The sequence below is a fragment of the Artemia sp. Qi Xiang Cuo genome, chromosome 14, assembly GCF_049724085.1.
Source record: "Artemia sp. Qi Xiang Cuo chromosome 14, ASM4972408v1, whole genome shotgun sequence".
In the NCBI taxonomy this organism is placed as follows: Eukaryota; Metazoa; Arthropoda; class Branchiopoda; order Anostraca; family Artemiidae; genus Artemia; species Artemia sp. Qi Xiang Cuo.
Window position 1 is genome coordinate 22,384,360 of NC_142807.1, and position 21,382 is coordinate 22,405,741.

Consider the following 21,382-nt stretch of genomic DNA (forward strand, 5'->3'; position numbering starts at 1 on the left):
TTTACTTTTGTTCATTCTTGGCATAATGGGTCTTTTTACTTTTCTTAGAAAAACTTGTTTTGTGGAAAAAGTTTTTAAATTAATTTCTGTTCGTTTTTTTTTTGACATAGTCTTTTTCATGGAAAAAATAATATTTTATATCTTTTCAGTTTTTTTCTATAAGAATCCATAGCATGAGTTTCTATTTGTATGTTGGAGAAACTTTTTCAATAATTTTTAATCCTGACAAAAACAATATTTTTTATTTAATTTTATAGCTTCTGAAGTTGACCTAAGAAATACGACTTAATATCATTCCGAGAAGATTCTGTCTTTGATCTTTCACAACCTGAATACACTTCCACTCTTTATTTATTTAAATTGTAAGAACAGAAGTAGTAATAGTAGTAAAAGTTTCAACTTAATATCCCAGTCGTTCTCGATATATTGCTGAGGTGTCATATTGGCAACCATAAATACAATGCCTTTGACTTATTTGACAACAAAATTTAGTTTTAAAGTATAATTGACCAATTGCATAATTATGGGGGGTTGACATGCCTTATATGCCTAAAGACAAAGTTGCTGGAACGTTCTGCTATGCTGAACAAAATGAATATCTCAAAATTTTGACTGGATCTGTTTGGAATATTAATAGGCTTCAAAGAAGGGCTGCTTGCCCTCCAATCTCTTTTTGCACTTAAAAAGGGCACCTGAACTTTAAATTTTGGATTGAATTAGCTCCTTTAAAAGTTTCAATTATATTTCTAGCTATCATAGAGTAGTGCTGCCTTGATACTCCCTGTATGCTCTTTTGAAAACTTGTATGCCTGCAGTTTTTTCCTTAAATTGAAACTCCTAAACCTTCCCTAAAAGTTTCATCTTAATACCTTTAGCCTCATTAGTTACATTGACAGTAGTTGTAGTACTAAAAGTATAAATGCTGGTAGTATTAAAAGTGGTTAAGCGGTAGTATTAAAAGTATAAATATATATGTCTTCGGGCTAGTTCAAAATCCCCCACAACTTACCCTTAAAGGTTTAAATTACTAATATAAGTAGTTCTTCAGATATTACTTTGTCGCCTTTTTGAAAGTCCGCATGATCAGAGTTTTTTTTTTTTTAGTTTAACATCAGCTGAAATATTTCTTAAGAGGTTCACCTTAGTACCTTTGGCTTGCGCAGTAGCAATAGTTGTAGCAGCATTAGTAGCAGTATGCACATAGCACCTTTGGTTTCTTTAACAACCCCTTCAAGACATGCTGAAAGTTTCAGCTTAATAAATACCATCAACCATTCCTGAAGCACTTCGACTCCAATCACTTTCGCCCTCCAATTACTTTCGACTATGAAAAAGGGCACAAGCCCTTTTAATTTCCAATAGAATGAGGCTTTTTCGAAGTTTCTACGACAACAAATGGCGATCTCAAAATTTCTATAAGATGCCTTTCGGGGAAATACGAGGTGTGGTACCCACCGTTCGATCACTCTCAATCTTAAAAACGACACTAGAACTTCTGATTACCAATCCAATGAGCCCCCTTCGAAGTTCACCCTTTCTCTATAAACTTATATGCCCCCAGTGCATTACTTACAAACCTTGCCCTGAGGCCTGTGTGTGTGTGGGGGGGGGGGGTCATCCTCAAAGACATAATTTCTGTAGAACAAAATGAATATCTCAAAAAATTGGTTGGATGTGTTTGGGGAAATGTTGGGCGTGGGAGGGGGGTTAGTTGCCCTCCAAACAGTTTTGACTAATAAAAAGGGCACTAGCCCTTTCAATTTCAAATCTGCAATTTTCAAAGTTTCTGCTACAACAAATGGTCATCTTAAAGTTTCTGTCAGATGCATTTCAGGAAAATACAAGGTGTGGGTATCCACCCTCCAATCCCTCTGAATCTTAAACAGGGCACTAGATATTCTGATTATCTATCCAATGAACCCCCTCCAAAGTTTATACGATCACCTTATCTATATGTACCTTATATGCCCCCAGGGCAAAATTTATAACCCTTGGCATGAGGTCTGTGGGGTGGGGGGTTGGGTTAGTTGCCCTCTAATCACTTTTAACTATTAAAAAGGGCACTAGGCCTTTCAATTTCCAATAGAATGAGCTCTTTTCGAAGTTTCTAAGACAACAAATGACCATCTCAAAATTTCCATCAGATACATTTCGAAAAATACAAGGTGTGGACGGGGGGGGGGGGTATCCAGCCCCTGATCACTCTGAATCTTAAAAAGGGCACTAGAACTTCCGATTGCCAATCCAATGAGCCCCCTACGAAGTTTCTACGATCACCCTTTCTATATATGCCTCATATGCCTCCAGGGCATAAATTACAACCCTTACTCTGAGGGCTCTGGGGGGTTGCCATCATCAAAGACATAATTTGCGGGACTTTCAATTAAGTTGAACAAAATGGTGGGCACGGGAGGGGGGTAAGTTGCCCTCTAATCACTTTCGACTATTAAAAAGGACAATAGCCCTTTCAATTTCCAATCGAATGCGCCTTTTTTGAAGTATCTACGACAACAAGTAGCCATCTCAAAATTTTATCAGATACGTTTCGGGAAAATACGAGGTGTGTGTGTGTGTGTGTGTGGGGGGGGGCACTCCAACCCCTCTGAATCTCAGAAAGGGCACTAACTGATTAGCATCTGATTAGCAAACTTATGATTAGCATCTGATTAAACTTCTGATTAGCAATTCAATGAGCCCCCCTCCGAAGTTTATATGATCACCCTTTCTATATAAAACTTATACGACCCAAGGGCATAAATTACAACCCTTGCCCTGAGGGCTGTAGGGGGGGGGGGGGGGTTGTCAGCCTTAAATACATAATTTCCAGACCTTTCAACTATGTTGAACAAAATGGCTATCTCAAAATTTTGATTGGATGTGTTTGGGGAAATGGTGGGAGTGGAAGGGGGATTAGTTGCCCCCCAATTACTTTCGACTATTAAAAAGGGCACTAGCCATTTCAATTTACAATTGAATGAGCCCCTTTCGAAGTTTCTACGACATCTCCTTCGATACGAAGTGCCCTGGTCTAAAACAAAAAAAAAAAAACAAAAAAAAAAACATTGTGCCCACATCGATCTTTACTTAGGCAGTGCTATTGCGCTGCCTATGATACATTGATAGAGAAAACTGTGGCAAATGCAAAAGATTTTATATTCACACAGGACTAAACCTCGATGGAGTTCGGGGTTTCAGACGATTTGTCAAAGAGAGATGGGTCATTCAAACAAGAAAAATATCAGGAATGTCTGGAGGTAATGCCCCTAGACTGAAAAAAACTCCACAAATATTTGCTTAAATCAGAGAAATATTTGAGAATATCAGGTAAGATCCTCTAGTTTGAGATACTCCTAGGATGTTTTTTTGCTCATTAACATAGTAACACAATATCTCGCAATACTGCTGTCTAGGCATATTTTCCAATTGGTGTTATTAGATCCTGTTTAATTTAGCTCATTAGACATAAAGAGTGTCAACTGCCTCCGACAGCGCGTAGATCTAAAACGGTGCAAGTGGTGTAATTGTAACAATACAAACACATTGGCATTGGTAACTCAAAAAGGCATTGGGAATCTCCGTAAATATAAAGGAGAGCAGAAAAATTGAAAGTAGGTTTTGAGTAGTTTTCCTGTTGTTAAGGATCAGCTGTTGGTACAGGGGAGTATTTATAAGGCTTCCAAGCAAGGCCGTATCCTGGAGGGAGGGGGGTACCAGGTTTAACTCCCCTCCCCAAAATTTTGTCTGACTCTTAAAAAAGTAACAAAAATATATATAAACAAATTTTTTATATGCTTTCTTGAGTTTTTTTTGTAGCCCCCCCCCCGCTCTCAGAAAAAATCTCCTCTCCAATAAAAAAAATCCTGGATACGGTCTTATCTCCAAGATAATGATAAGGATACAGATCCGCCAGAGCTACTGACTGCGGATAGGGCGTCGATTCGGCGTTTCAGCTGCAGGGTATTTACCACAGGGACAGGAAACAAGCCTCTTACCAAACCTTGCAGCAGAGGGAATCGAACCCTGGACTCCATAATGGTAAGCAGAAATCAATCCACTGAACTACCAAATTTCCAAGACATCAAACGAAAAATTAATATCAAAATCTCGATTTCCAAACTATTCCTATGAGTGAGTAAAATCATTTTGGAAAAAAAGAAGAAACTTCTAAATATCTTGAAAACAAAAATAAAATAAAAGGAAACGGGTCGAACCAATTGAAAAAGCTTAGCTTGGTTGATTTAAACTTTAATTTTTAGTTTTACAAAATATCAGATAGCGCTTTAAAATTGTCCCAGGCGAAATTTAAGCTAATCCATATCAATACTAGGTATATTCAAATCAACTCAGTGAAATAAGGTTCCGTGTAATTTTTCTACAATTTTTGCTTTGTCTCATGGGAAGAGGAGGGGTTTGTAACGCTTAATTTTCGACATCTTCTCAAATAAGTAAATAAATAATGTATCGTAACAACACTCGTCGAGCACGGAGTTATTTTAAGCGAAGCGTAAAACATCACAGAATATTCTTAGCGTTCCTGATTTTTATGATCGGGCTCAGTGTTGTATTACCTTTATCAAAAGACGTATTATGTTGTTTACTAACAATCTTATAGTGCAGAAGTTCTCAACAGGTGTACAGTAAAATAGCGCCGCTGTCCTGACCCAAATGACGGTAAGTCAGTGTTGCAAAATAGCCCCGAATATAAAGCTGTATACAGCAGCTGTTGCTCTGCCCCAAGTACAAAGAAGTAAGTGCTGCAATAAATCAGCACTGTTCTGAGCTAAGTATAAGAAAACGCTGTAATATAGTCATGAATGTAGAGCAAAATATAAAAACACAGTCCGGAGCTGACTACATGCAGGTAATTTTTGCGTTATAGCCCTAAAAACAGAGCTGAATGTAGCAGCAGCTGTCCTGCATCGAGTGCAAGAAAGTATTCTGCAATACAGAATCGCTTTCCTAGCCCAAGTAAGCAAGTGTTACAAAACACTACTTACTTTCTTTAATCAAAATAGTCACTAACAGTTATTCGAATTCTATGCAATAAACATAAGTCATTTTAATTCGTTTATCACTTGTGTCATGCTAAAATCAGCGGATCAATTTGAGGTATATCTGATATGGATAATTAAAAAAAAAAAAAAAAAAAAAAACAATATGTAAAAACATTGTGCAATAAGAAAAACCTGATTACATTTTCGGAATCAGCAGATTTATCAGGGACAGGCTTTTTTCCCACAAACTTGTCATTCATTCAATCAGGTCACCACCACCAGAATCGAGTCCAGAATCATGTCCTTCAATTACCACCAGAAATGAATTATAATAATAGATTATGCGCTACGCTATAAAAATTTATCTGACCAAATCTGATTATCATTAACAGGAAGATCAGAGATAGAGTGCAGTGAGAGAAATAAAGATTGTCGACCATGGTTGGAAAGAAAGTAAAGGGTAAGAGTTATTACTACAGCATACCTCTTTCCACTGGAATCCCAAGTTCACTGTTTCAATGGTTTCACCGCAATGAACAGTTCCACCATCTTCAACAGCATATCTAACATATGTTTTCACTTTGTCCAGATGCTCTTTGCTTACGAGTGCTCCCATAAACGCCTCTTCGTCATTCCATGGACCGACCCTGATAGACCTGCAATAACAATTTGTGGGTTATTATTTAGGTCATCAAGTAATACCCAGCCAATCCTATAGACCTTGAAAACGGAATAAACGAATTATTCTTCAACTCAATCGAATTTGACCTAGAATCAACTCAATCTAGCAGTTTTCGCAGCTCGAGTTCAAGTCACTTTGTTTTTTGTTTTGTTAACTTAATGCTAAAACTCTTGAAACTCAATTTGATACCGACACGAAATTTATAGTGGAAAAAGCAACGGGACCATATCAAACCGCTCTTTATCATAATTCCTAATACAATTAATGTTAAATAATCCCAGTACGTTGTTTAGACAGTACAAAATAGTAGTAAGTCAAGGATAGAAAATGAATTGGAACAAGTATTCTATTTAAACAGGATGTTATATTTTTTTTTTTAAATACGCCTCCAATTGACCAAATTCCAATTAATAGTACAGGAGTTTTTACAGACAGGGAGGGGAGGGGTCTTAAACTATCCAGAACTGTCAATATCCTTCACGACCTATGTCTTGATTTTGCGATTTTCTATTACTAATTCATCTTTTTTTCCTTTAATAATTTACCCCCCCCCCCACGACATAAATTCATGCATAGGTTCTCAGACAGTGTCCAATATGGACTTTTTGCATACTCAATACATCTATAAGGGTCTAATTTTCTCAGGCAAAGCGGTCATTTTCAAAAATAGCGCATATCAAAGCCTATTGATTTGTTTCAAGCATGTTTGGAAGTGAATTATTTCAACCGTAGCAGTGAGTGGGTTAAAAGGGTGGCGTTATATTTATTAATAACCAGTAATTCCTGCTAATTTTTAATTTTAAACCATGTCATTAAGCGAAAAATTTTCCTGATACATGTGAAACAACATACTTAAATATTCTCTTTTAAAAAGAAGAGAAAAAAGCTTTTTCAAAAAAAGCTGAAGCTCCTAATTTGATTTGTTGGTTTATTTCGGGATTTGTTACAGTGTCTCATTACTTAGGAGCATTTTAGTTAGGATTTAGCCACGGCTTCACAAAGAGCTATTAAATTCAATTTTTCAAGTTATTTGAGCTACTGATATTACTTGAATTAGAATAAGAAAAAACTGTTCCGCAAATTTTGATTTATGTTTTTATAACATATTCATTGCGTAGCCTCTTTTGCCTGTTATGAGGGCAGGAGTCGTAAATAACCACACTTAAGTTTCTTAAATAACTTTAACAAAGTAAGTGTTCCATTTTTATTTCCATATAATCTGTGAAATACAATAATGTGACATGAAGTAATCTTGGTGATTTTCGGTAGAAAAAAGGTGAATAACTTTCAGCCGTAAAACCTTGTACCGACTTTCTATAAAAAAAATAGTTTTAGTTCTCCTTTTATGCCGGTGATGAATTGGGAACGTTGAGCAAAACTATTCCATACGGCATTTACACACGGCAAACAAACGTCAGACCGATATGTTTACACAATGATTTATTTTGGGGATTAATTATGAGTTTTAGTATTTAGAATCATTGTAGAATAGAATTAATCGTTACTTCAGAAAAAAAAACATTATTAAGTGACAGAAATCTTTTTATTTTTTTGAATTTACAGGATTTTAGTCTCTTCCTAGGGGATGTCCTTACGAGGAGCAAAGTTAAAAATTGATCAAGCGGTTTGATGCTAAAATCTATAAAAATTTTCAAAAATGTTTGAAACCCTCTACAATACAAAATAAAGAATTAAATCTCATAATAAATCAGTTATTAAATGGCGAAAATCTTTTGTTTTTGCAGAGAGAGAGAGAGAGAGAGAGAGAGAGAGAGAGAGAGAGAGAGAGAGAGACAGAGAGAGAGAGAGAGAAAGAGAGAGAGAGAGAAAGAGAGATAGAGAGAGAGAGAGAGAGAGAGAGATAGATATAGAGAGAGTTAGAGAATAAAAGACAACTTACTTTGCAAGGGCGACCAGCCGTTCCAGAAAGCTATCGTAAATCGACTTGTGCACGAAAAGGCGAGAGGTACAAAGACACACTTCACCTTGATTTAAAAAGCAAGACATTTTCACTGAAGCAAGGCAACTTTCTATGTCTGTGTCTGGAAATACAATGCCAGCATTTTTCCCTCCCAACTATAAATATAAATTAATGTAAGTATTCTGCATCATATGCATGGTCCAATGTAAATAGTGACTTATAACTAATATCTACCAGAGAGACCGCCTGTGCAAAGAGTGGTGTAGCAAAGCAGCAATGCTACTTGACAGTAATCAAATTTGTTGCCAGAATTTATCTGAAAACACCATTTTTACATATAAATATACTTAAAAAACTTTCTGCTCAAAGAAAAGCTGTCAAAACACAAGTTGTGCTTCCAAAATGTGGACAGCTTTTGGAATTCTGTCAAATTCTGCTCCTGGCAGCTTTGGAACTTTTCCATACCTGCAGAGAGGTATAGTAAAATACGATGGTAAACAAAGACCCATAGGCATTCTTATTCGTAAAGGTTAATTAAAATTCTTTTTTAATGCCATCTTTTAAGAAAGTCTGCAATTTTCAGTATTTTTTATTATTTTACTGTATGAGTCGAAGAGTTTGATGTACTGATAAACAAGGAATATAAAGCCCGTCTCCAATAAAAATGAGAACCAGCGCCATCTAACCCCACTATTACCCAACAAAATTACAAACCTTAAATAAAACCTTTTCTCTCTCTTTTTTTATTTTTGCTTAACATCGGGCCGATAACAAAAGAAACACTTTTGCAAAAAGAGCATAGCAGTTAGCCTTATATACTTTTTTCTTAACTAGCTAATGTTACGCATACCAACCTAGCGCTAACTATTATATTATCAACAAAAAAAATACTTAAAATTGAAGTAGACACACTGTTTACAGTTCCCCCAATTTTGTCCGACTTGTAAATCGGCCTATTAATCCAGGTAAGATATCTAAACAGTTCAGGCCCTAATTTTATTTCAGGATATTAGATAATGTCCACAAGAAGATATTCTTTGCTTCCTCTACTCCACCCTTTATCTTTGGTGTAAGTCAAACCCTCATCTTCAGGATGAGTCAAGACAACGGGTCTGCTGTTTTCTACTACCCTCCCATGAATCTCTAATTTTCTTCAAATTCCTGATCTCTTCCCAACCTATTGGGGGATGAATAGGGACAATCTGCTTTTCGTTTAGCCCCAGATGGATGGCGAAAAAAGCATTTCAAAACGTGGCTTATCATCTTTTTCCGTAAAACATAATCTAGTCATCATAACTTTCCTTCCATTATATTCCTAGAAAATGGGACCGAACCTCATCCTTCGCAGATTTTATTGTTTGCTTAACCCAAATTGATTTCTTCCAACAAAGGGAGCTTAGGAGGTTAATTTCTAGTTTCCCTTCTCCAAATTGATATGAAGGACCTCTGTCACGAAAACTTGGGCCTTAGAATAGGCGTTTTCAGTATTTTTTCCTAGGGAGGGCATAAAATAGGAAAATTGTAAAGGAAACAGAAAAAATAGGAAAGACACAATATTCCAATATTGGTCTTTCAATATTCCAAACCAACCTTCCCCCTCATAGATTTTGAAAAGTAAACATCCCCCTACCTAGATTTTTGTGAATTGACACCACTAGTTTTGATTTAAAAAATAAATAATTTTGCACCCTTTTTCAATACAATAGCTTAATAAAAAAAAAAAACTCGTAAATTCCCCCCTTTAACAAAGAAAAATATATTTGGCGACTAGTGCGAACGCATTTAGTGATAATTGTCACGACGAACCTTAGACCTATTGTATTTTGATGTAGTTTGCGATCTTCTTTAATACAGCAAATCAAGCACAGAAAAAAAAACTAGCATATTTCCAAAGAGACTTTTCATGTGTCTGATGTGTTTGAGAGACTTTCATGTTGTCACTTGTTGTGACAATGTTGGTGACAAGTTGTTCATACAATTTCATTCTGTAACAATTTGGTGACAATTGTTGGCGGCATTATTGTCACTTATTGGTGTTGTATTGTGAAAAAATTGTCACTGTTGGTGACAATTTTTCCAGCGAACATTTGGGAGTATTGTATTTTGAACTGATAAATTGTAATACTTTACTCAGAAAAAAAAGACTAGGTTACCTCCAAAGATACTTTTTTGAAAAAAGGTGCAGCCACTACGTTTATATGTTGGCCAACAGGAGTACTCCCAGTAAAAGATATAATACGAACATCGGGATGATTGATCAAAGCTTCGCCAGCCTTTGGACCAGTGCCAAAAACAATGTTGCAAACACCATCAGGCAGTCCTGTAAAAATAAGGATTTTAAACTCCATCTATTAAACTTCAGCTCAGTACGACCAAGGCGATTGATTTCGATTAGTTTGGACGGCCCTATATCAAGTAGCAGGCTTTACAAAAATATGTTTCCATCCTACTGGTATTGGTCACAATAAAAAAAAGATAAGACAGGTCACGTAGGCAACAATGGTAGGTCACGTTTTGCGGATGAAGAATGAATAGTTACAAAAAAAATCGTTCTTTTTGGAAAACTAGCTGGAGGCAACCTGCAGAGGTAGTAAAGTTTGAAGCTCTGCAGAGAATAGGATGGAAGAGTAGCCTGATCATCCGTGTTGACCTCAAGCGGCTTAAGGATGTGATACACAGTCAGCAGGTATAGTAGAAATTTCCTTTCCCGATATCTTTATCTTTTCTGCATGCACACTTGAGCCAACTTTGCAAACTGCAAAAAAAAAAAAAAAAAAAAAAAAAAAATCCAGACATGAAAAGGAGGCATTAGAGACAGTGATTCGAATGAGTTTTATCTGCACATTTTTGGCGATATTTCACACATTTGTACAATGTTTATTTTGCAGATCAAACTCTACCACAATTGGGATGCGGAAGCATTTTGCTTCCGTCTTTTTCGAACTTCTGCAGGCGATTTCATTTTATCCGGAGAAAGTGGTAAGGGAACGTGAACCTCTGGCCAGATTCATGAATTACGTTTTGGAGGAATGCGCAAAATTCTTTATTGGGGCCAAAAAGGAAGTTTTTCACTTGTCCTTTACCCAAGGCCAACAGTGTACGACAAGAATTGAAGTTTTGAAAATTTAAGTCAGAGACAACCATCTGAAGATATTCCATTAAGATTTTGTTTCTACGAGGCATGTTTCTGTTTTTGAGTGGAAAGTTCCGTTCAAGCAAGCAGACGGCAGTTCCAAATTAAGTTAGATAAAACCTAAAAGCGAACTTAGATGTAGGTTTCCTGATTGCCAAACTATTTTCATAGAATAAGAGATAGATATACTTTTAAATATAAGTAGAAAAGAAGGATTTTCCCACGAGTCTGAAAGCACTGCCATCTACTTTATAGGCAATTTCGGTTTGTGATTCTGTTGAATTCGTGATCTCATTTTCTGTGTTTGGGACTAAGGTAAAGGAACAATATCCCCTATGTCTCCTCAAATGTTTTTATTCTCTAATTGCTACATAAATTGGAGATTTCACTTTGCTCTTTTCTTAGTGGTCAATCCCCACTAAGGCCGTACCCCCGGGGGGGGGGGGTTACCCCGGTTGAACGCCCCCCCCGAAATTTTTGACCGAGTCGAAAATAAGTCGAAAATTAGTAAAACCTAGGTAAAAATCAGTAAAATTAGTCGAAAACTGAGTCAAAAATTAGTAACCCCCCCCCCCGAAAAAAATCCTGGATCCGTCCTTGGTGGTGATAATAGAAAGCTGACCTGCAGTACGACACCCAATATTTGAACTAAGAGAAACACCATTTTCTTTCTAACGCTAAGAGATACCCTGTTAAAAGCTGATGAACGTGGATTGTAGTATTTTTTTGTTTTTGTACAAATATTTGTCCATGATATATACATCAATTTGAAAACTGGACAGGCTGACAAAGTCTTTGTCGTGATGTGCACACCAGAAACAGCTGGATAACGCCTTTCGTCAGAAACGAGCTGAGACATGATTCATCGAAAAAAAAAGGTCAATATGCCTACTTGGTCCCTCCACCACACCCCAGCTAACGTTGTAGCATAAAGATAGGTATACTCCACCTTTTGAACAGGAATCGTGCAAAGAATTTCAATTTGTATTAATATTAAATAGATAAAACAAGTTTTCTAAGAAATTGGAAAATAGGTTTAGAGTACTCAAGCAAGAAAAAACAAACAAAAAATACATTGTAATATGTTCCTTATGCTTGTAAGTATAGCGGAGAATCTACAAGTGCACCAACTTGCATTAATGACTGTCAATGGGAAAATGGTGCTCATTGGGCCATTGGGTTTGTTCACTCAATACTTTAGCATTTGAAATGTCCAGGGTGCCCATAGTTTGTATAATCACTTGTTTAACTTCAAAACTCACTACGTAATAATTATAAGGGCGCTAGTAAAAAATCTGAATACGTTTGGATTTAGAATAAAAAATGAACTTCCTCATTTAATCGTTTTTGAAATCCAAAACGCCTAGATCCCCCCCCCTTCCCCCCAAAAAGATAGAAAATATTGCTCAAAACTATAGCCAATGAAAAAGAGAAAATACTTAAACTGTTTGGCTCTAACGAGCACATCGAAGATTCTTTTTACAGATAAGCTGTTAAATTTTTTGTAAGGAATTTCTTTTTCAGGGTTTAAATAAGAAAATCTGTAAAAATTACAGTATGCAGCACAACTACTAAGGGGGGGGGGGGGGTCAAACAAGTTTACAGCAAATAAGTTTTAAGCTGTTTGAAAAACTTATTGTATTTTCGGGTAAAACCAATATCCAATATTTCTTAAAAAATACTAAAACTATTAAAAAATTAGCCGAAAAAAATAAGTTTTGCTTTAGCGTATGACCAATGTTTTATAAATAAGTTTTGCTTTAGCGTATGACCAGATGTTTTATATTTGTCAGAGGAAGAAACTTCAGTTTCGAGTAGGTAATAAAATAGACAAATTATTTGTAAAAACGAATTGCGTATGAGCATAATGATTAACATTTGAAACATCTCTTGTTCAGTTTGTTTTTTGGTCAACATATTGGAAGAAATTTCCGTTTCAAGTAAAAACGTTAAAGGTTATTTGAAAAAAAAAAAATGTGCTGACAAAAATTGTATGATATTTGACTTTTTTTTCAGATTTAAGTTATTATGGAGTAAAGAACGAGTTTCGAGCAAATAAGTTTTAAGCTATTCGATGAGCCCAGTACATTTTAGAGTAAAACTAATATCTGATATTTCTTGTTTTCAATTTTTCTTTTGTACCGATATTGAGGAAGAAACTTCCGTTTCAAGCGAGAGGCAAGAGAGCACAGTTATTTTGTATCACACTGGCCTACTATCTATATGATGAATTAGCAAAATTAGATGACGTCATATCCAAAAAAAGATATCACAAACTAATTACAACCACTGTTTGAGAGAAAACATGACGTCACATTCTCTCTACGAGATGCACTCATAAGATAGGATGACGTCCTGTTAAAAAGAAAGCTGTATCCATAGAAATAATGCTCGCGTCACTTCAGTATTTTGTGATCCATAAAAGAGAAAGGTGATATTTAGATAGAAGTACAAAACATATTCAACAATAATATTTTATGCATCCCTTTTAAGGTCCTCTTTTGAGTCATCATGGAGGAAGTAACTTCCGTTTCAAGTAAGTAAGTTATAAATTATTAAAATAGATAAAACACTTCAGGGTTTTATCAAATGTTTGAAATTTCCTTTTCAGATTCTCTTTTAAGTCAACGTAGAAGAAGAAACTTCCGGTTCGAGTATGTAAGTAACAATTACTTGAAAAAAAACTTTAGGTTTAGCATATAGCTAGTACTTGGAATTTCCCTTTTATTGGGCGCATTCTGTGCTGCGATCATTATTAATGATGATTGATTTTTTGGACTGAAATTTGTTCCACGCCGCCGAAATAAAAAAAAGGGCTCCGCCTAATAGTAATTGTGTTCCGCGTTTGTATAATAATTAGTTATATTTAATTCTAGTCGAGAGTTGAGTTAAAAATGCGCGGGACATAATAAGTCTTATCCGAATAGACAGTTGATAAAATTCCATACAATAATATACTTGAGAATTTTGAAATTAATGCGTATGAATATACTTTCTCATAGATTTTTTTTGATATTTCTTACTCATGAAGGATGATTAAAATTTTATACTTTTATACGGATATCTGCAGTACAAACCGCCACGAGCATATCCAGGATTTTTGTTTCGAAGGGGGGGGGGATAGGTTTAAAAACACGTAACTAATTTGTTTATATGTATTTTGTTGTATATTCATGAATTGGACAAAACTTCCAAGGGGGGGGGGGGTCGAACCCAGTAACCCCCCCCCCCCAACTGAATAAGGCTTTGAAAACCTTGACTTGAAATTAGCTTTCTAGCGTACCTAAGCAAAAATTCTTTGATATTAGCAAATATCTGACTAAAGCTTGACTGAACTAAAAGTATCCCCATTCCATGGGGTAAGATTTTGTGGATGCACATTTATAGCATGTTAAGAAAAGGGCTCTTTGCTAGACCTAAGCCTATCTTGTAACGAAGGAGTTAGATGAAGGCTGGCTATTTTGCAAGCCTAATAGGGTAAATTTTGTTGTTTCTTTTTTATATTATTTAGCTTGGTACCGAGCTAACACAATACTCAACAGGTGGGTCACTTTAATTGATTTTGATTGTAAGCCACCCCTAGTCTTCTATAACCTTATGGACTGTTACCAATATTTTGAATTTTCAAAATATGCCTAAAGTTCCCTGTCCGGACCGTAATCAATGATGGTTAAACAAAGATAAATATCCCTCATCTTTTCATCATTAACTATAAATACTCGACAGGGAATCTACCCATTATGTCTCTTTTGAGCCACCCGAGAGGAAGAAACTTCAATTTCGAGTAAAGAAATAAAAAATGGTTTGAGAAAAACAAATATGCTTTAGTATATGACTAAAACTTAATCACGGTTGCCACCTGTAAACCAAAGTACTATTTTTGAACTAGTTTATTGTGTGTGGCACTATAGCATGTGCTCAGTGTTACTAAAATAGCACTAAAGTTCTATTTTAGCACTATTACAGTCAATTTTTTGACTATAGCACCAAAAATCACTGTGTAGCATGCAAATTTGGGCAATCGTAGCACTTTAGGAACTGATCTTGGTGGCAACCTGCACTTAATGCTTATAATTTCCCTTTTCAAGTAATATTTTGAGTCAACACAGAGGAAAAAACTTCTTTTTAAGTAGGTAAGTTAAAAATCGTTAAAGAAAATTAACAGTACCTCTTTACACCCTCCCAGGAAGTTCCTGGGAACTTCCTTCCAACCCAACCACAGACAACCTGCTTCCCGTTTAGCCCTAGACGGTTGGCCGAAAAGGACAATCTTTGGCAATCTGTCATCCTTGATTTGCAGAGCTTTAGTATATGGCTAAAAATTAATATTTCCCTTTTCCAGATCTTTTTGTGGTTCTGGATAGGCTACAGGGAGAACCTTTCTATAGAGTAAGTTGTAAATTATTTGAAAAGCAACTTAAGGGTTGCAGCAGATGACTAATATTTAAAATATTTGAATTTGATCTTTTTTTTTTCTTTTTTTACATTTAAGCAATTATGGGGTTTTAGAACCTGTTTCAAGCATACTAATTTCTGTTATTTCCTGTTTTCAATTTCTTGCTTGTTTTAAAATTGAGGAAAAAACTTCCATTTCAAGTAAGAGCAAGAGCGCTAAGCTATTATGAGTCATGTTTTATCTATATGATGTGTTCGAAAAATGGGATGACGTCATTTTTAAAGGAAAACATCGCAAACTAATTACATCAACTCTTTAACACATGGCGCAGTCATAAGATAGGATCACGTCATACTAAAGTGAAAGGTTATATACTGCAGTAATGTGCGCGTCAGTTTAATCTTAAGCTGTTCATGAAGAGAAAGGTAATATTCAGATACAAGGACAACAACAAACAAAACCCTTGCTAAAGGTTAAATGTTCAAAGGTTAAACAACTAACTCTAGGTTTAAATACTAAATACAAAAATTGAATGCTTAGAGTAAGAAAAGTAGTTTTAGTTAATTACTCACCAGGTATTGGATATTTTTGCTTAGAGTAGGACTACAACCTGAAATTATTATTTTATCAGTACTAGACACATTGCTCTTTTAGGCTCTTTTTTAGTCAAAATGTACGGAAAACCTGTAGTTTCGAGTGAGTAACTTATACAATATTCGAATATAGATTTTTTTGAAATATGGCTAATATTTACAATGTCTCTTTCTTAGATTCAATTTTGGTTGACAAGGCGGAAGAAATTTATTTTTAAGTCAGTAAGTTGTACATTATTTGAAAAAAGAAAGGTTCTGAGGCATATGACTAATATTTGATATTTTTCTTTTTCAGGTCCCCTATTGAGTAAACATGGAAGAAAAAAGCTTTAGTTTCACGTAAGTAAGTTAGAAATTATTTGAAAAAAAATTCTTAAGCATATGACTAATATTTCATATTTTACTTTTTCAGGTACCCTTTTGAGTCAAACATGGAAGAAAAAAAACTCGAGTTTCACCTAAGTAAGTTATGCATTATTTAAAAAATTCTTAAGCACATAAATAATGTTTGGTATTTGTTTTTTTCAGGTTCCCTTTGAGTCAACATGGAAGAAAACTACATAAATTTCATGTAGGTACACAACTTCAGTTTCACTTAAGTAAGTTATACATTATTTAAAAAAGACTGTTCTTAAGCATATGACTAATATCTGTTTTTTTTCCCTTTTCAGGTTCCCTTTGAGTCAACATGGAAGAAAATAACTTTAGTTTCACGTAAGTTGTAAATCATTGAAAAAAAAATTATTCTTAAGCATGTGAATAATATTTGATAATTTTCTTTTTCAGATTCTCTTTGAGTCAACATGGAAGAAAACACCTTCAGTTTCACGTAAGTTATAAATTATTTAAAAAAAAATTATTCTTAAGCATATGAATAATATTTGAGATTTTTCTTTTTCAGGTTCCCTTTGAATCAACATGAAAGAAAACAACTTCAGTTTCGCATAAGTAAGTTATTTATTATTTAAAAAGATTGTTCTTAAGCATATGACTAATATTTCATATTTTTCTTTTTCAGGCTCCCTTTGATTTAACATGGAAGAAAATTACTTCAGTTTCACATAAGTAAGTTCAAAATTATTTGAAAAAGATTGTTCTTAAGCATATGACTAATATTTGATAATTTTCTTTTTCAGGCTCCCTCTGAGTCAATATGGAAGAAAGCTACTTCAGTTTCACCTAAGTAAGTTGTAAATTATTAGAAAAATATTGTTATTAAGCACACGACTAATATTTCATATCTTTTTTTTCCAGGCTCCCTTTGAGTCAACATAAAAAAAAACAATCTCAATTTCACGTAAGTAAGTTATATATTATTTGAAAAAGATTGTTCTTAAGAATATGACTAACATTTGATATTTTTCTTTTTCAGGCTCCCTTTGAGTCAATATGGAAGAAAGCTACTTCAGTTTCACCTAAGTAAGTTGTAAATTATTAGAAAAATATTGTTATTAAGCACATGACTAATATTTCATATCTTTTTTTCCAGGCTCCCTTTGAGTCAACATAAAAAAAAACAATCTCAATTTCACATAAGTAAGTTATAAACTATTCGAAAAACATTGTTCTTAAGCATATGACTAACATTTGATATTTTTCTTTTCCAGGTTCCCTTTGAGTCAACATGGAAGAAAACTACTTCAGTTTCACCTAATTAAGTTATAAATTATTTGAAAATATTTTTCTTAACCCTATGACCAATATTACATATTTTTCTTTTTCCGGTTCCCTTTGAGGCAACATTGAAAAAAAAAAAAAAAAAACAATTTTTATTTCACGTAAGTAAGTTATATATTATTTTGAAATAATTGTTCTAAAGAATATGACTAATATATGATTTTTTTTCTTTTTCAGGTTCGCTTTCAGTCAACACGGAAGAAAAAAGTTCTGTTTCGCGTAAGTAAGTTATAAATTAATTGAAAAAGACTGTTCTTAAGAATATGACTAGTATTTCTTTTTTTCTTTATCAGGTTCTCTTTGAATTAACATGGAAGAAAATAACTTCAGTTTCACGTAAATAAGTTATAAATTATTTGAAAAAAACTTATTCTTAAGCATATGACTAATGTTTGATATTTTTCTTTTTCAGGTTCACTTTGAGTCAACATGGAAGAAAACACCTTCGTTTTCACGTAAGTAAGTTATAAATTATTTGAAAAAGACTGTTCTTAAGCATATGACTAATATTTCATATTTTTCTTTTTCAGGCTCCCTTTGAGTCAACATGAAAAAAAAAATTCAATTTCCCGTAAGTCAGTTACATATTATTTGAAAAAGACTGTTCTTAAGAATATGACTAATTATTTGAAAAAGATTGTTCTTAACCATATGACTAATATTTTATATTTTTCTTTTTCAGGCTCCCTTTGAGGCTACATTGAAAAAAAAACCATTTCAATTTCACGTAGGTAAGTTATATATTATTTGGAAAAGACTGTTCTAAAGAAAATGACTAATATATGATTTTTTTTTCTTTTTCAGGTTCGCTTTCAGTCAACACTGAAGATTAACTTCAGTTTCACTTAAGTAAGTTATATATTATTTGAAAAAGATTGTTCTGAACCATATGACTAATATTTTATATTTTTCTTTTCTTTTTTTTTCTTTTTCAGGTTCCTTTTCACTTAAAATGGAAGAAAATAACTTCAGTTTCACGTTAGTAAGTTATTTCAAAAAGTTTATTCTTAAGCATATGACTTTTTTCTTTTTCAGGTTCCGTTTCAGTCAACACGGAAAAAAAAACTTCAGTTTCATGTAAATATGTTATATATTATTTTGAAAAGATTGTTCTTAACCATATGAATAATATTTGATTTTTTTCTTTTTCAGCCTCCCTTTTATTCAACATGTAAAAAAACACCTCCAGTTTCAGTTAAGTTGTAAATTATTTGAAAAAAATTATTCTTAAGCATATGAATAATATTTGATATTTTTCTTTTTCAGGTTCCCTTTGAATCAACATGGAAGAAAACAACTTCAGTTTCACGTAATAAGTTATTTATTATTTGAAAAAGATTGTTCTTAAGCATATGACTAATATTTCATATTTATCTTTTTCAGGCTCCCTTTGAGTCAACACGGAAGAAAACTACTTCAGTTTCACGTAAGTAGGTTATAAATTATTTGATAAAGATTGTTCTCAAGAATATGACTAATATTTCAAATTTATCTTTTTCAGGCTCCCTTTGAATCAACATGGAAGAAAACTACTTCAGTTTCACGTAATAAGTTATTTATTATTTGAAAAAGATTGTTCTTAAGCATATGACTAATATTTCATATTTATCTTTTTCAGGCTCCCTTTGAGTCAACACGAAAGAAAACTACTTCAGTTTCACGTAAGTAAGTTATAAATTATTTGATAAAGATTGTTCTCAAGAATATGACTAATATTTGATAATTTTCGTTTTCAGGCTCCCTTTGAGTCAACATGGAAAAAAACTACTTCAGTTTCAACTAAGTAAGTTGTAAATTATTAGAAAGATATTGTCATTAAGCACATGACTAATATTTCATATTTTTCTTTTCCTGGCTCCCTTTGAGTCAACATAAAAAAAAACAATCTCAATTTCACGTAAGTATGTTATATATTATTTGAAAATATTTTTCTTGAGCATATGAATCATATTTGATATTTTTCCTTTGAGTCAACATGGAATAAAACTACTTCAGTTTCACTTAAGTAAGTTATAAATTATTTGAAAAAGATTATTCTTAAGCATATGACTAATATTTCATATTTTTCTTTTTCAGGCTCCCTTTGAGTCAAACATGGAAGAAAACTACTTCAGTTTCACATAAGTAAGTTATAAATTATTTGAAAAAGATTTCTCTTAAGTATATGACTAATATTTGATAATTTTCTTTTTCAGGCTCCCTTTGAGTCAACATGGAAGAAAACAACTTCAGTTTCAGCTTAGTAAGTTGTAAATTATTAGAAAAATATTGTTATTAAGCATATGACTAATATTTCATTTTTTTTCTTTTCCAGGCTCCCTTAGAGTCAACATGAAAAAAAAACCCTCAATTTCACGTAAGTAAGTTATATATTATTTGAAAAAGATAGTTCTTAAGTATATAACTAATATTTGATAATTTTCTTTTTCTGGCTCCCTTTGAGTCAAGATGGAAGAAAACTACTTCAGTTTCACCTAAGTAAGTTAAAAATTATTTGAAAAAGATTGTTCTTAACCATATGACTAATATTTCCCATTTTTCTTTTTCAGGCACCCTTGGAGGCATTATTGAAAAAAAAACAATTTCAATTTCACGTAGGTAAGTTATATATTATTTGGAAAAGACTGTTCTAAAGAATATGACTAATATATGATTTTTTTTCTTTTTCAGATTCGCTATCAGTCAACAAGAAAGATTAACTTCAGTTTCAAATAAGTAAGTTATAAATTATTTGAAAAAGATTATTATGAAGCATATGTATAATGTTTTATCTTTTTCTTTTTCAGGTTCCCTTTGCGTCCACATGAAGAAACACAACTTAGGTTTCAACAAAGTAACTTGTAAATTATTTTAAAAAAATTGTTCATAAGCTTATGCATAATGTTTGATTTTTTTTTCTTTTTCAGGTTCCTTTTCAGTTAGCATTGAAGAAAATAACTTCAGTTTCACGTTAGTAAGTTCTAAATTATTTCAAAAAGATTGTTCTTAAGCATGATTTTTTTTTATTTTTCAGGTTCCCTTTCTGTCAACACGGAAGAAAAGTACTTCAGTTTCATGTAAATAAGTTACATATTATTTAAAAAAAAATTGTTCTAATCTAGCCATATGAAAAATATTTGATATTTTTCTTTTTCAGGCTCCCTTTGAGTCAACATGGAAGAAAACTACTTCAGTTTCACGTAAGCAAGTTACAAATTATTTGAATAATATTGTTCTTAAGCATATAACTAATATTTGATATTTTTCTTTTTAAGGTTCCATTTGAATAAACATGGGGAAAAAACAATCTCAATTTCACGTAAGTAAGTTATATATTATTTAAAAAGATTGTTCTTAAGCATATGACTAATATATGAATTTTCTCTTTTTCAGGTTCCTTTTCAGTCAACACAGAAGAAAAAACTTCAGCTTCACGTAAATAAGTTATATATTATTTGAAAAAGATTGTTCTTAACCATATGACTTTTTTCTTTTTCAGGTTCCCTTTTAGTCAACACAAAAAAAAAACTTCAGTTTCATGTAAATAAGCTATATATTATTTTGTAAAGATTGTTCTTAACCATATGAATAATATTTGATGTTTTTCTCTTTCCGCCTCCCTTTGAGTAAAAATGGAAAAAAACAACTCCAGTTTCACTTAAGTTGTAAATTATTTGAAAAAAATTATTCTTACGCATATGAATAATATTTGATATTTTTCTTTTTCAGGTTTCCTTTGAATTAACATGGAATAAACTAACCTTAGTTTCACGTAAGTAATTTATTATTTGAAAAAGATTGTTCTTACGCATACGACTAATATTTGATATTTTTCTTTTTCAGGTTCCCCTTGAGTCAACATGAAGAAAACTACTTCAGTTCCACGTAATAAGTTATTTATTATTTGAAAAAGATTGTTCTTAAGCATATGACTAATATTTCATATTTATCTTTTTCAGGCTCCCTTTGAGTCAACACGAAAGAAAACTACTTAAGTGTTACGTAAG

General features: G+C 33.2%; 1 protein-coding gene across 4 annotated transcripts in view; it reads right to left on the bottom strand.

Moving 5' to 3' along the window:
- Positions 1–21,382, bottom strand: part of LOC148944269 (2-aminomuconic semialdehyde dehydrogenase-like) — a 165,082-nt gene that overhangs the window by 34,281 nt on the left and 109,419 nt on the right. For all 4 annotated transcript variants that reach the window (XM_089100555.1, XM_089100556.1, XM_089100558.1 and 1 more), the window contains exons 5-7: positions 9,751–9,917; positions 7,577–7,752; positions 5,479–5,650 (exon numbers count right to left, since the gene is read on the bottom strand). In XM_089100555.1, coding sequence (XP_088956681.1) covers positions 5,479–5,650; positions 7,577–7,752; positions 9,751–9,917 — 515 coding nt within the window. The remainder of the gene's footprint in view (positions 1–5,478; positions 5,651–7,576; positions 7,753–9,750; positions 9,918–21,382) is intronic.